Here is a 13700-nt window from a genome sequence, read left to right as displayed (position 1 = left end):
TATCTACGCAAGTCAGTCGTAAGTCGGCGGCTTGGAAATATAGACTGCCACGCTAATGGCGAACCGGTAAAGGTCAAACCGACCGACAATGCTATGTGTTTCAACCTTGTGCGTCGGTGTGACCTTCTCCTTCCCGAAGGAGTCGTGCAGTCATCACTACTAACTCTAGGCATGCGCAACCCATAAGATCAACGCCTAGCTAACATGATATCAGTTTACAATACACAGAGCCTAGGGTTCAGTACAAGTAGGAGGTCGCGCGGGAGGGGCATGTGTACAGCGTTCGATGCGTTGTGTGTGCTGCTACCCTCGACATGGAAATGACTTACCACAGCCGTGCTTCACATGGGTAAAGTTCTCCCGTCGAGGACCTACCAGTACACACCGAAGTGGAGTGACGAACCACCGGCAACCGATAAGGGCGTGCTTTGGGCGTGCTCTTGCGAAAATTTGATTTGCAACCAACAATTTATTCTGATATTTTTGCCCAATAAATAGCCACAATCCCAAAAGTCGCTGTAAACGACCTCAAGGAGGTCGTCCAAGAGCGGTTTTTGCAAAAGTCAATGGAAACGATTTTGATTGGCTACTTTTCCAAAAACCGCTGACACAAAAGTCGCTCCGAACACGCCCTAATGACCTCCCTATAATTACATTCACGAACGTGATCCTAAATCACTGTACGGATTATCTAAATGTCGATAAACGAACACCCAGGTTTATTGTGTGAATAGCCAAAACATTTGAAAAACACAATACTACAGTAGTACGTATTAGTAACTCCAAAATTACAGAAACATCCTAACGTTAACATAGATGGCCGGTGCACGGGACAGTTTAAAGTGCACTCAAAATGACCAATGGAATTGCTTGAATTCACGAATAGCCAATCGAATCGCTAGAAACACGAAATCACCAAAAAAATAAGCAAAACCCGCATACATGTTTAAGCTTAAACCGTGCACCATAAACCGTTCCTCCTATTTTGCCTTGATTTGCAGCTTCACACAGCACTTTTCAGTATTGAAATCCCGGTCCTGAGAGACGAAGAAGGTGCATTCTACGTCGAGGTCTCGTTTGCGTTTGACTTACCGTCCTATAGGGTTGCGAAAAGTCTCTAACGTTAATTGCTAAAAGTAAAATGGATTACAATTGGCAAGTTTAACCTGAAAGCATACTAACTTGTTATTAATAGTACTAGTTTTAGCCAATCCACCTTACACGTATCCGGAAACGGAAAGCAAACAACCGGATACAGAACGTTCACTGCACTTCAGCTTCCAGTGCGAAAAGATACCGTCGAGGAACGAGTCGTCAAGATGGAAGCTATCCGCAGAGTTCTGAAGATTGATCTGCCCAAGTACCTAAAGTCCCTCCCCATACCCAGCACGGTGGAAGGACTGACAAAGTTGACCCCAGACGAATGGCAGATCCTCGCCCCGTTTCTCGTTGCCGTCATTGTGCTGCTAGCGACGATCGCGTTGAGCCTCTTTGGTGGGAGCAAGAAGCCTTCGCGTCGTGTTAACACATCCATTGCGCTGGAGAAGGAAAAAGTGGTGGACACATGTGACATCGAAGACATGTTCACCAAGGGCTCGCTTAAATGTGTCTTGTGTCGCTGCTGGAAGTCCAAGAAAGTACGTGCTTCAACTTGATTTCATTGTCAAAGAAAGTACTCACAAATATGTAGTTTCCGTTTTGCGACGGTGCGCACAATGAGCACAACAAAGCCACGGGGGACAACCTCGGCCCTTTGATCGTCCAGAAGAAGGCATAAACGACCACCTAATCAATCCATTTCCATCTATCCGTCCTTAACGGCATTTGCTCGCTCAATATGTCGTCGTCACAGCGCAGCCTCCATTGTACCCCGTATATGTCACTTGGGACAACCATACATGCTATCCATCATTTGTCGATCGATACTTCAGTTGATCGGCTTCATGCAGGTTCCGCACTTCAGTCGCACCACAGGTCCATTGGCGCACTGCCTTTCTCCTAGCCTCCACCTCATGCTCCATTCTCCAGGGTGTTCCGTCCACGAGAGTCCCATTCAATGGATGCGTTTTGAGCCTCCTCCATCATGGTGGAATTGGGTGGCGATTAACAGCGCTGGCCAAAATCGAAGTTAAAACAACTTCGATTCCATGTCCTTCGAATGCAATACAAATATCAAGTGTCCAACTTCGCCTGTAACACGAACTGAGGTATTTTTGAACCTCCGCTCTTCACCACTCGAATTCATCATGGCGAGCATTGGGATCGATCTTGGCACGACGCATGCGTGCGTGGGTGTGTGGGCCAACGGCAAGGTGTCCGTCATCGCGAACGACCAAGGCTTTCGTACCACGCCGTGCATCGTGTCCTTCGCCAGCGACGACGTCGTGGTGGGCGACTCGGCGGTCGCGAAACTCCACAACAACGCCGCCAACACGGTGTACCACTTGAAGCGTGTGCTCGGCAAGAAGCACAAGGAGGTTCATGAGCACGACTACGTCAAGGACTGGAGCTTCGACTTGGCCGCGGACACGCATGGCGCGCCCATTGCCAAGATTCTGGACGGATCCCGCGACATCTCGTCGGTGGAATTTTGCACGATCGTGCTGCGCAAACTCAAGGCGTTGGCCGAAGACTACACGGGTGTGGTCGTGAAGAACGCCGTGCTGACTGTCCCGGAAGGCTATTCCGACGAGCAAAAGGCTCTGTTGGAGGAAGCCGCGACCGCCGCGGACTTGAGTGTGTTGCGCTACATCAGTGAACCCATCGCCGCCGCCATTGCGTACGGATTGGACGAAGACAAGAAGAACGAGTCCAAGTTGGTCGTGGTGGTCGACATTGGCGGGGCGTCCACGGACTTGACGCTCTTGAGCATCGACAAGGGCCTGTTCAACGTGATCGCGACAGCGAGCGACCACGCGTTGGGCGGCGAAGTGTTCACCAACTCGATCGTGGAGCACTGCGTCAAGGCGTTCGAACGCCAAAAGAAGGTGACAATCGCCGCCGACAACACTCGCGCGCTGCACCGCGTCAAGGTGGCGAGCGAGCAAGCCAAGAAGTCGCTGTCCACGCAGTCCCAAGTGACTATCGAAGTGGACTCGCTAGCCGACGGCCAAGACTTGATCGTTAAGCTGTCTCGATCCCGCTTTGAAGACATGGTCAGCGACCACGTCCGCAAGGTGACCAAGGATATCGCGGCGCTGTTGGACGGCGCAGGGTACGCCAAGGACACGATCGACCATGTGCTGCTCGTGGGCGGGTCCTCCCGCATCCCCAAGGCGCAATCCGCCGTCGAAGACTTCTTTGACGGGAAGAAGGCCCTCGTGTCCATCGCCCCCGACGAGGCGGTTGCGTTCGGCGCGACCGTCGAAAGTGCGACGCTGTCCGAGACGGCCGACTGGACGCTCCCCACCGACCCCCACAACAATGTCGAGGCGGTGCCCCTGACGCTGTCGCTTGGGTTGGCGGACGGCACCGTGTACGAGATGATCCACCGCGGCACGGTCCTCCCCGCCAACGTTCAAGAAGTGTTTACCACGAACGCTGACAACCAAGATGCCGTGTACCTGCAGGTGTATGAAGGCCAGCGAGTGCTAAAGAAGGACAACACGTTGCTGGCCAACTTGACTTTGAGCGGCATCCCGCCGGCCCCCAAGGGCGAGTCCGAGGTCGAAGTGTCGTTCAATGTGACCCGCAAAGGCCAGCTGACGGTCAAGGCGCATGTTCGGAATGCCGAGGGCGGCAGCAAGGCTCTGGTCGTGTCGAGCGACTCGAGTCGCGTGGTGGATGTGGACGCGATTGTCGACGCGGCGGAAGCGGCGGCCGAAGAGGACGATGCCATCCTCGCCGAGTTGGAAGCCAAGCAAGAAGCAGAAGAGCTCGCGGCGGCGGTCGGCGCGGGTGCCGCGTCTACCGGGGCCCAAGGCGAAGACATGGATTAAACGAATAATAGTGTTACAAGGCAACACATATACTAACTACGTCGTATCGTACAGTGGAGGACATGTTATGTAAAGCAAATCGTCAGTCGGTGGCAGGAGGTCGCAGCAGCTGCTGCACCAGGATGCGGGCGTTCTGTGCAAACAAAGCCGGACGCGGCACTCGGTCCGGAATCCGATCGAGGGCGTCCGGTGCGTACGCGGGGAAGTGGACGGACGGCGGCGGCGGGAGTGGCAACGACGCCATATACGCCACTCGGGGGAAGATCAAGTCGGCATTGAGGCGGATCAGCGCTTGAAACAGCGCGACGGCCTGCTCTTGCAGCGGCGGCGGGGCGGATGACGCGAGGAAGGATTGCGCGGCAGTGGCCATGTCGGGGACTAGGAAGGCCACGGCGTCGGTGGCGCGACAGAGGCGCTCGAGGCACACGAGCATGTGCAAGTGGATCTGGTCGGTCAGGGCCGTCGGCCGTTGCAACGAACTAGTACTACTAGTAGTAGTCGTACTAGATGTGACAACGTTGTCGAGTACCACGGCGGTCGACTGCGCGGGCACGGCGTGTTGAGCCAAGTGGGTTTGGAAGGTGGGCCAGACGGACTCGACAAACTTGTCTGAGATAAAGTCCCCACAGAGCCCTGCGACAGCGCTGATACATTGGACGGCGGCCAGATGTTTGGGTTTGTGGCTCGAGTCGCCCACCCGGTGCGCCAGTTGTGGCCAGATGCGGTGCACGAGCGGACGAAGGTGCTGCGGGCGGACGGCGGCGAGGGCATCCGTGAGCACTTGCCACGCCAGGCAGGCGGTGGCGGTGTCCGGGGCAGCGGTAAAGTACGTCGATCGAAGCACAATGTCTTCCACGAGCTTGGCCATGCCCTTGGGCGGGGTATCCGCAGCGTCGTCTTGATGCTCATCGTGTTCAATCGGCATCGCTCCATGTACACTACTACCGTTGTCGCTTGTAGACGACTTTGCCGTTTCGCCTGTAGGATGCAAGGCAGTGTGGTCATCGGATGGTGGTGGTAGCTGGAAGAGGGCATTCATGTCCTGGATAAACGTGGTGACTCGTGGCCCAGACGCCGAGCTCGTCGTTGGTTTGTCTTGTGTTTCTACTGCTGGTGGTTTCTGCTTTGGTTCGTTGGACACGACCACCTTCATGACACGCAGGAGGCCAAGGGCGTGCTGGGGGGTTGCCACGTGGAAGTCGACGCTGCGAATGACGCCGGCCACCGCTTCCTCCAGGAGCGGCAGGGGGGGAGATGTGACACTGCTCCCCCCGTGTCGCAGCAGCCCTTGGACCACAAACGGCGTGTGCGGGTACTCGTCCAACTGGGTCAGGCGACTCACGAGCATATCCACGACGTAATCCATGTTGGCCTGCAACAACGCAGACACGGACTGACTGTCGCAAAAGAATGCGATGCGCTCGAGGGTGGCTAGCGCGGCCTGCTGGACGACGGGCGACGGACGCCCCAGCTGCTCCACGAGGGGGTACAGCACATGCATCAGCAGCGGCCGGAAGGCTACGCCGAGGGCTTGGGCGATCGAGCCGACGATTTCCAGGACCACGCTCAAGCTCTCGTCGTAGCTACTCGACCACAACGGCAACTGCTGCACCACGTCCACGAGATACGCGCCAACGTGGACAGTCAGCCCCTCGTTTTGGGCCATGCCAGGGGAAGGAACATCATCATCCACTACCTGCGCGGCTCCCAGCACCAGTTGGTTGAGCACAATCAGCCATTCCAGCGAATCCTAGCCATTCCACTGAATCTAAGCACAACAAACAACCCAACCAGGAACAATGTATTTAACATTCATTCGAACCTCCGGATAGTCGCTCACGTGCGCGACGATAGCGTCGACGTACGCCAGCAGGTGGCCATCATCCGTCGCGGCAAAGCTCCGGACGACCCGCAGCGCCACCGCCACCGCCTCGTCCGATCGGAAATGCTCGAAACGTTTGCGATAGTACGCCACTTTGCACTTGGTATTATGAGATGTGTACGCCAACACTTGGGCGTCCAATGCATCCACAGCCAAGATCCTTGTCCACGCTTTGAGCACCCGGCGCACGTCCACCACCCATTTCGCCTGCGACGACGTGACGTAGCCCAGGCACACTTGCAGCGTCGTAACCGCCTCGCGCTCCAAGTCGAGCGACGCCGCCGCGCACTTTAGCTTCAACGCGTCCAGGTGCGCCATGCATTGGGCGCTGGCGTTGGTGTGCACAAGCACTTGCTCTGATGGAGACAAGTTTGCGTGAATTGTGGCGAGGCCCGACCATGCGACAGCGTGGACTGCTGCGACGGGGTCCTGCGACAGTGCGAGCAGTGTCTCATAGCATGGAACAAAGGCCGACGGGAGCGTGAGACGGCAATGTTCGAGCAGCTCCGCGCAGAACGAAGCCAGCGCTTGGCGGATGGCGGCGTTGGAGTGGTGGACCTGGTGGCTGCAGACGTACGTGATGAGGGTGTGGAGATTGGTCTGGGTGCCGCGGAGCCACGCCGGCGATCGAGGGACGAGGCCGTTTGATTGGTCGGCGAAGGATGTTGGAGCTATCGTCGTGGGCGAAAGGGTTGAAGGAGTAGAGATGTTTGGGTCGAGAAAGGCCAGCGAGTAGACTGGCGATGTCACGAGCGACGAACACCGCGAGTCGGCCACCACCAGCTTCATGGACGTCGTGAGGCATCGAATAGCCTGTGTGGGGAGTCTTGACCCGAGCTTGTAGTCGCCCTGTACGATCATAAAGAGCGCGCTCATGAGGCCTGGAAACACTTGGGTGAGGACGTCCGCGTCGTCGATTGAAGTGATGGTCGCCGTCAGCGTGCGCAACGCGTGGACTCGGCATGTTCGATTGGGATCTTTCTGGGCAGTAAAGAGCAGCACCGATACCTACGAAGATATACATGGTTGAGAGGGAGACATTATAGGGACGAGGGGACGAACGATAAACGCGGCAAAAGGGACGGACGACGCGAGGAACGGCAGTGGAAATGGCGCCGTCACGAGAAGTTCGAGGCAGTGGAGGACGACTAGACGGCTTTCGTCAGTGAGGTGATCGCCACAGCGTGACACTATATCGTCAGTGGCAGCTGCCGGTAGCAATGTCAACAGACTACCACAGATGTGGTGAGGAGGAGTACTACTTGATATCAGACGGTTGATGTGTACCATTGGAGCAGTTTGAAGCACTGAGTGTGCGACTCTTGTATGGCTTGGATGTTGCTGATCACCAGTGCTTTCTCCAATACCACCACCAAGCGCTCGACAGTTGAAGGTCTGGTGTCCGCGGCGGCCGTGGACTGCATCAACAATTGGTATACATGAAGAAGGAGAACGTTCATCCACATGTAATCGCCACGAGGTAGCTTTGCCAGTTCTTCTGCAAGCATGATAGTCGTCTTTTCATGCGGTTGAAGCAGAAGCGTGGAGACCAGCCTCATCACCGCCTGCTCGTTGGCGCCGTGTGCCATCGTTGTTGCGCTTTCAAATTGCGTTATCCGGTATATTCGGATACCCATTGGAGTTTTCCGTTTTTGGATCACTCTTCCGCGTCCTTTCGGTGTACCTGTACAGCTTCATGCTGCTAACCGTGGAGAGTTTACTGGCCCTCGCGTCCAAAGTCGAGCCGCGGTCTATAGCTGACCACATGGCTTCTGTCAATGCCATGAAGGCGGAGGGAATCCTTCTGCCTGAACTAGCGCGGCTCAATCAAGACCTGGCCGACGAGGTGCGGCGCCACGACGCAGCAATGCAGCACTTCGAACGCAATCGCGACAAGGCTAAGGTTGAGGCGAAGCCAGAAGTATCGACAGCATCCCCTCCAAAGTCTCCCCGAATACGGCGCAAAGCGTCACTACATGGCTTCCGTACGTACCCCAACCTCATTCCCATATAACCACCAACACCACTGTCATGTTGTGAGCAGGATTGATCTTGGACGACGACACGGATCTAAGCGAAGGCATCAAAATTAACCCCGACTCCGATGGCTCTGCTTCGTCGACGTCGTCGGACCTCCACCCGCCGCAGCAGTCGTCGTCATCGTCGCCGCCGCGGGTCAACTACCAGAGTATGTTCCTCGCTGCGGCCATCCAACTCCTCGAAGACAAGCGGTCATCGCTGTCCACCGAGTTTGCCGCGGCGCCGCGCCTATCGCTTCCGCCAGACACGCTCTTAGCAGGGTACTTGCGGAAAGCCAAGGACAACTCGCTCCGGTCATGCTCCAAGAAGTATGTCGTGCTCACTCGGGGATCACTTACGTACTACTCGGACCACATGGACAAGGCACAGCACGTGGCGCTCGTCCGGTTCGTCTGCCGCGAAGTTCTCAGCCAGCGCTTCCAACACAAATTCGCGTTTGAGCTGATCGCGACCGACAACAACTCGACGAAAGCGTCCAAGGCCAAGCTCGTGTGGATGGCCAAGTCGGAGCAAGAGCGACGAGTATGGGTGCACGCCATTCGAGCCGTGATCAACGAGCCACAGTACCACGTGTTGGCTCGTGGCAGTGGCTTTGACGGTAACATATGCTGGTGTAATCGCCAGTTTATAAGCCAGCGACTTTCATCACGCCATACTACTATTTTGGTCCTAGGGGACTGCTACGAGTGTATTTTGCTACGACGACACGTGCAAGCGGCCACGGACAAATGTTCCTACCTGCGAACACTGCAGTACGGTGATGACGACATTGGTGACAATGAACAAACCCGAGATTGTCTGGTGTAGACAATCCAAGCGAGAGCTGCACATGCCCGTGGAATGGATCCACAAGCAGGAGCAAGTGGCCCGTCACCCCCGAGGTCGGTGCGGCATGGACCAGGTGTTCAAAGACCTGGAGCGAGACAAAGTGAAGATCAACAGCCGCGTGTTCAGCGGCGCTGACGGCAGCGAATGTGTGCTGGGGGCGCTCACGCGGGTGTTCATGCAAGTGCAAAGCCAGCACGACGTGGAGGATCAGAAGGAGCTCACGGAAGCCCAAGCGCTGGCCATCGTGCGGAGCTTGCTGCTTAGCTGCAACCGCACGCAGTCGGGCGGCGACACGTACGAAGCTGTCGAGTTCCTCTATCACAACCCGTCGTTGGTACGAGATTGAATGGGAGGTGGGGTTGAAGTTGCGACGAATGTTCGTAGAATGTGCTGTGTCCCAACCAACTGGAAGCCGACCCCCTCGAGATCAACGTGTTTCTGCATGATCCGTGCCCCGCCGTGTCCCAGTATGTCCCCGACGGCGATGTGACAGATCATTGGCCAAGAGACATGTACGAACTTGTCTGGTAATGTCATACATGACGCAATTGTAGCACCGGGGGTCCTCGGTCCTCCGGCGGCGGGCACGTCCGCCACTTGTCTGGGGGCGCCATTGCAACCGCTGCCGTGGACGACCTGACAGAAGGCAAGTCCGCGTCGGCGCTCCACTTGTTTGGAAAGGACCAGCGTGTGGCGGCAGAAGAGCCCCCGCTGCTCGTGTTTGCCGGCAAGAAGATGCACATTACGATCGTGGCGTCGACGTCGTACAAGGTGTGCGATTTGAATCCCCAAGGCAACTCTGACGACGACACGTGGGCCGTGTTGGACGCGGTTTTCCAGCAGTCGTTTGTGTACGTCCCATGCTACGGTGTCCTCGAAGGCAAAGGGTCCGTGCGAGTCAAGCATCAAAAGTAACGTCATGGGGGTTGGGGTTTCCTTGTCCACAGGGTACTTACTGTAGTACAGTACTACAGTAACCATAAGTTGTTTCAAGCAACTTAGTACTAGTACTGTACTGACTTAGTACTAAGCTTAGTAGTACTTCTAGTAGTAGAAGTAATTACTACAAGAGGCTGCGGGAAATGATCAACTTTCCGTTCCTCAAACGATACGGTTACGGTAGTACATTGTTCATCATACGGTAGAATCAAATCGAGTTCAGCCTGAAAACGAAATCAGCACTAACGTTACTTTTAACGTTATTTGCCATTTTGAAGGATTGGCATCTTCCTCAATCAATTGCGCAGTTGTTGGACTTCAAACCTGGAAGAGTAGAATGCGAGAATGCGATTCCAGTCGTGTGCAAGTGCATGATTCAAGAAAATTAAATGTGTAGGGGCCACTCTGGCTGCCACAAAAAATGTCAGAAAACACCTCGTTTTGCAACTTTTCAGAAATATTATGACAATTTATCAACGACAGCTTTTGTGTGTTTGCTGCTATTGTGCTTTGCACTTGTTTTGGCGTCGGTTTTACGTGGCTAAAAGAGTGGTACTTCTGCTGTAACTGTGTTACAAAGTTGAATAAATACCTGGTGTTTTAGCTAATTCACTGGAGTTTTATAAATGCCAAATAACTCTGAGCAATAATAATCACATGTGATTCTGAAGTGACCAAAACACCTTGGCTATTAATTCCATCGCGTAGTACACGCTACCTGCATGTACTATGCGATGGAAGAAGAAGATGCCGTGGTTTTCTACGATGTGGCACCATACGTACGGTAGAACTCCAGCGCTTGTCCTCGCTGTGTGACATTTGTAATATCAAAAGTTGTTTATGCTGACCAGTGAATTGTGCAATTTGGTCCCGAGAATAGTAGATATAACTCCGATTTGCACTTTTCAAATGTGCAAAAACGGTACCGATTATCTAACAGTAAAACACTGGGGTCGATGTAACAAACACCCAGCCAAAACGAGTGAAAAGCACAATACTACAACTGTAAATCTGACATATACAAAGTGACATACCGTTAATATGTCGAGTTTTTACTGTTTTCAGAAAATGTTTGAACTGCAACTGTCCAATTTTTTACAAACATGATATTCTATCGATAAGTCAGTTCTCATTCCATAGTAGAGGGAGTCAATTTAGGAAATTTCTGCTTTTCGTTCGATTGTGAAAAGCAAATTTATATTCTTTTGTACTACGTAGTATTTTTATTAACTTCCACGAAAAGCTATGTGGAGTCAATTTGGCCCTCGAAAGTCATTCATGCAGTGTACTATTAATAATACACTGTATCCGCACTCAAAAGAGGGGTGACGTCAGGTAGGAAGGGTTGGGATTCTCGTTGTCGTAGGCTCTCGAATGGCGGTGTCCAATTTGAACACCTCGATTACGACCCACACTGCACGGTCGTCTTATTCGACGACGAAGTAGTTAGGTATGCTTCTACTATAACTCATCATGGTCCTAAGCTCGCTAGACACCTGATTTCGTCACTTGCGGCTTGAGCTGTCGGTTGGCAATTGGTGACTGGCGCTCCGTTTTCGTGTTTCGGCTCTCGGTTGACAATTGGTGACTGGCGCTGCGTTTTCGTGTTTGTATGCCATGGAATAGACTGCGATGATTGGGTATTTTCATCGTTACATGAACTTCAAGTTGCTTTTGGTTTTCGTGACGAAAAGCAGAAAGTGATAAGCAGAAGCGAAAATTGATTTTTTTTCCTAAATTGACTCCCCCTATTCCATCATGGCATCACATCAAAATAATTTGAAAATATTTTCTCACCTCCCACTTGAAAAGGGAATACTCTGTCAGAATATTATATGACATACTACGTAGTAGATTTTTCAGTGGCATCCAGACTCGGCCTAAGCCAGTCGTTAGCAGAAATTGCCTACACTATACTACATACTCCAACAGTATTGATAGTATTAGAATAATACTAACGTGACGGATCTATGATTTGCCGATTTTGAGCTCGATTCAATCGACCACATCTGGCCAAGTTCAAATGATCTACCATATACCTTATGGATCTGTACCCCCGAAAATGTCAGTAAAATCTAATCGAAATGGATACAACTCAATAAGGTGGTCTGATTTCTTTCCAATGCGTTTGGATTGGTTACAGGCGGCGACGGAATTTAAGGGGCATCAAAGTTTTTGTTGTTGCACACATTAAATTAACCAATCAAATCTAACTACAAAGAATACTGCAATATGATTGGATAAAAATTAAGTAAGCGGGAAAACATTTTAAATTCGCGCGCTACCACGCGCTCTTGGACCATGCTTCACTCATTTTCGAATGCGATCTCCACCGCGCAGCAAGATAAGTCCTCAGAAGAAGTCGCGGAGGCGCTACAACCACGCGAAGAAACGGGAAATTATCCTCATAATGGAATCGGCCTCTACACGCCAGCTGGAGGCTGAGACGGGGATCCCCAACAGCAACCTTGCAAGGTGGAAGCAACAAGCGGACGCCATCCTCAACTTTGAGGGTAACATGAAACGCTTCCACCTCCACGGAGCAGGGCGCCCCAACTGCATTCCCGACTCCGACGGCCTCGAGATCTTCATGCACAAGCGCCGCGACGCCGAGAAGGCCTTGACATGCACGCACTTGGTCAACTTCCTCAAGCGCAACAACAAGGACTGGCTCGAGCGATACCTGGCGAACAAGACAAGCGGCTACAAGTCCCTGCTCAAGCTCCTACAGCGGTTCTGCAGCGACCACGGCTTCTCACGACAGAAGCCATCGAAGGCCAAGCGAACTCAAGTCGAACTGGACGCGACGCGTACTGCATTTGCGAAAGAGTTCAACTTGGCCTTCGATGGCTTCAGTCGTGACGCCATCATCAACGTGGACGAGACCGGAATGCACTACGACATGCCGCCGCATGCGATTTGGGCTGTTCGTGGCGGCTCGTCCAAGATCTCAAGCGGTGAAAAGCATTCGTACCGAATGACGGCTGTTCTGACGGTGCGTGCGAATGGGGACAAGCTGCCCATTCACTTTATCCTGCGCGGCGAGCCTGGTGGTCGTATCGAGCAAGGTGAATTCGACTCTTATCCCATCGGACATTTCTACTCTGTCCAGGAGAGCGCGTGGATGGACGAGCGCGTCTGGGCGTTCTATCTGCGCAAGGTCCTCAAGCCACGGATTTATGAGCCCACGGTGCTGGTGCTTGATAACTTCGACCCCCACGTGAGCCCGCAAGGACTGAAGATTGCGAGCGAGGAGTGTGGCTGCGAAGTGGCGGCCATCCCACCGAATGCGACAAGTGCCGTCCAGCCCCTCGACGTTGGAATCATGGCACCGTTCAAGCGGCACCTGCGCAATTTGTGGCTGCAAGAAGAGTTGATTGAAGGTAGTGATAGCGATCTAGATGTAGATTTGATGACTGTCCCGGCGCAACAAAAGCGTCTTGTTATGATTCATAGAGCCATTAAGGCTTGGGCATTGATTACACCCGATTGTGTACACATGTATCTTGAAATTTGTATACTATAGTGATAAGAAAAAGTTCGACGCGCCCGGGACTCGAACCCGGGGCTCACTCAAGACACACAACGTGTTTTACCACTGCGCTATCGCGTCAAACGCTTATCTTTGATGTCGCTGCATCAAATCGCTGCATCAAATCAATCAAATTAAAAAACTTCACGTTCAAAATTCTACGTACCTGCCTTTTGGTTGGCCGGAAAATTGATCGAATTTCGAAGTAGTTTGGCCAATCACAGCTCAAGTTGTCATAATTTCGAAGCTGTAGGTGCCCCTTACATTCCGTCGCCGCCTGTACTCCTACTCTTTCGACTTGTTTAATTGGCTAGAACGAGATTGTACATTTTTGACCAATATAAAGCGACTTGGGTACAGCCCTGCAAGGTACCATGAAATCGTACTTTATTGACACCATACAGCAATTTGGGTACAACTCGATAAGGCAAAATCATGGGTACTGATCCATAAGGTATACGGTAGACGTAAAAGTTGCAGTGCCGAACTCTCTTTTTTAGCTATATAGCATCTTCCGAATACAATTCAAGTGTAAGAGTTT

At 52.8% G+C, this 13700-nt stretch overlaps 4 protein-coding genes and 1 pseudogene across 8 annotated transcripts; 3 read left to right on the top strand and 2 right to left on the bottom strand.

The window, feature by feature from the left end:
• Positions 1-1273: 1273 nt before the first annotated feature.
• On the top strand, positions 1274-1902 carry H257_07651 (hypothetical protein). Its single transcript, XM_009833240.1, has 2 exons — positions 1274-1637; positions 1691-1902. The coding sequence occupies exons 1-2, from the start codon at positions 1320-1322 to the stop codon at positions 1775-1777; spliced, it is 405 nt and encodes a 134-aa protein (XP_009831542.1). The 5' UTR covers positions 1274-1319; the 3' UTR covers positions 1778-1902.
• A 251-nt stretch (positions 1903-2153) lies between these two features.
• On the top strand, positions 2154-4268 carry H257_07650 (hypothetical protein). Its single transcript, XM_009833239.1, has one exon. It carries the CDS (start codon positions 2247-2249, stop codon positions 3936-3938), a length of 1692 nt encoding a protein of 563 aa, XP_009831541.1. The 5' UTR covers positions 2154-2246; the 3' UTR covers positions 3939-4268.
• H257_07649 (hypothetical protein) lies at positions 2167-7409 on the bottom strand (the record flags this gene model as incomplete). The annotated part of the gene is made up of 4 exons (XM_009833238.1): positions 2167-5688; positions 5761-6828; positions 6883-7051; positions 7108-7409. The coding sequence occupies 4 exons, from the start codon at positions 7407-7409 to the stop codon at positions 4021-4023; spliced, it is 3207 nt and encodes a 1068-aa protein (XP_009831540.1). The 3' UTR covers positions 2167-4020.
• A 19-nt stretch (positions 7410-7428) lies between these two features.
• On the top strand, positions 7429-9802 carry H257_07648 (hypothetical protein). 4 transcript variants are annotated; one of them, XM_009833235.1, is made up of 6 exons: positions 7429-7805; positions 7865-8458; positions 8534-8612; positions 8668-9022; positions 9073-9200; positions 9243-9802. In XM_009833235.1, exons 1-6 carry the CDS (start codon positions 7517-7519, stop codon positions 9601-9603), a joined length of 1806 nt encoding a protein of 601 aa, XP_009831537.1. In that variant the 5' UTR covers positions 7429-7516; the 3' UTR covers positions 9604-9802. The 4 variants fall into 4 exon arrangements, with proteins under 4 accessions (XP_009831537.1, XP_009831536.1, XP_009831539.1 ...); XM_009833234.1 differs by having other exon boundaries at positions 7865-8612; XM_009833237.1 differs by lacking the exon at positions 9243-9802 and having other exon boundaries at positions 9073-9242.
• Positions 9803-13168: 3366 nt separating this feature from the next.
• H257_07647 lies at positions 13169-13240 on the bottom strand (annotated as a pseudogene). Its single transcript has one exon. The product of its transcript is annotated as a tRNA-OTHER (tRNA).
• Between the last annotated feature and the right edge of the window lie 460 nt (positions 13241-13700).

Source organism: Aphanomyces astaci, assembly GCF_000520075.1.
Source record: "Aphanomyces astaci strain APO3 unplaced genomic scaffold supercont1.16, whole genome shotgun sequence".
Taxonomy (NCBI): domain Eukaryota; phylum Oomycota; class Saprolegniomycetes; order Saprolegniales; family Verrucalvaceae; genus Aphanomyces; species Aphanomyces astaci.
Note: the sequence above shows the minus strand (reverse complement) of the source record. Positions and strands in the feature narration are given on the sequence as shown.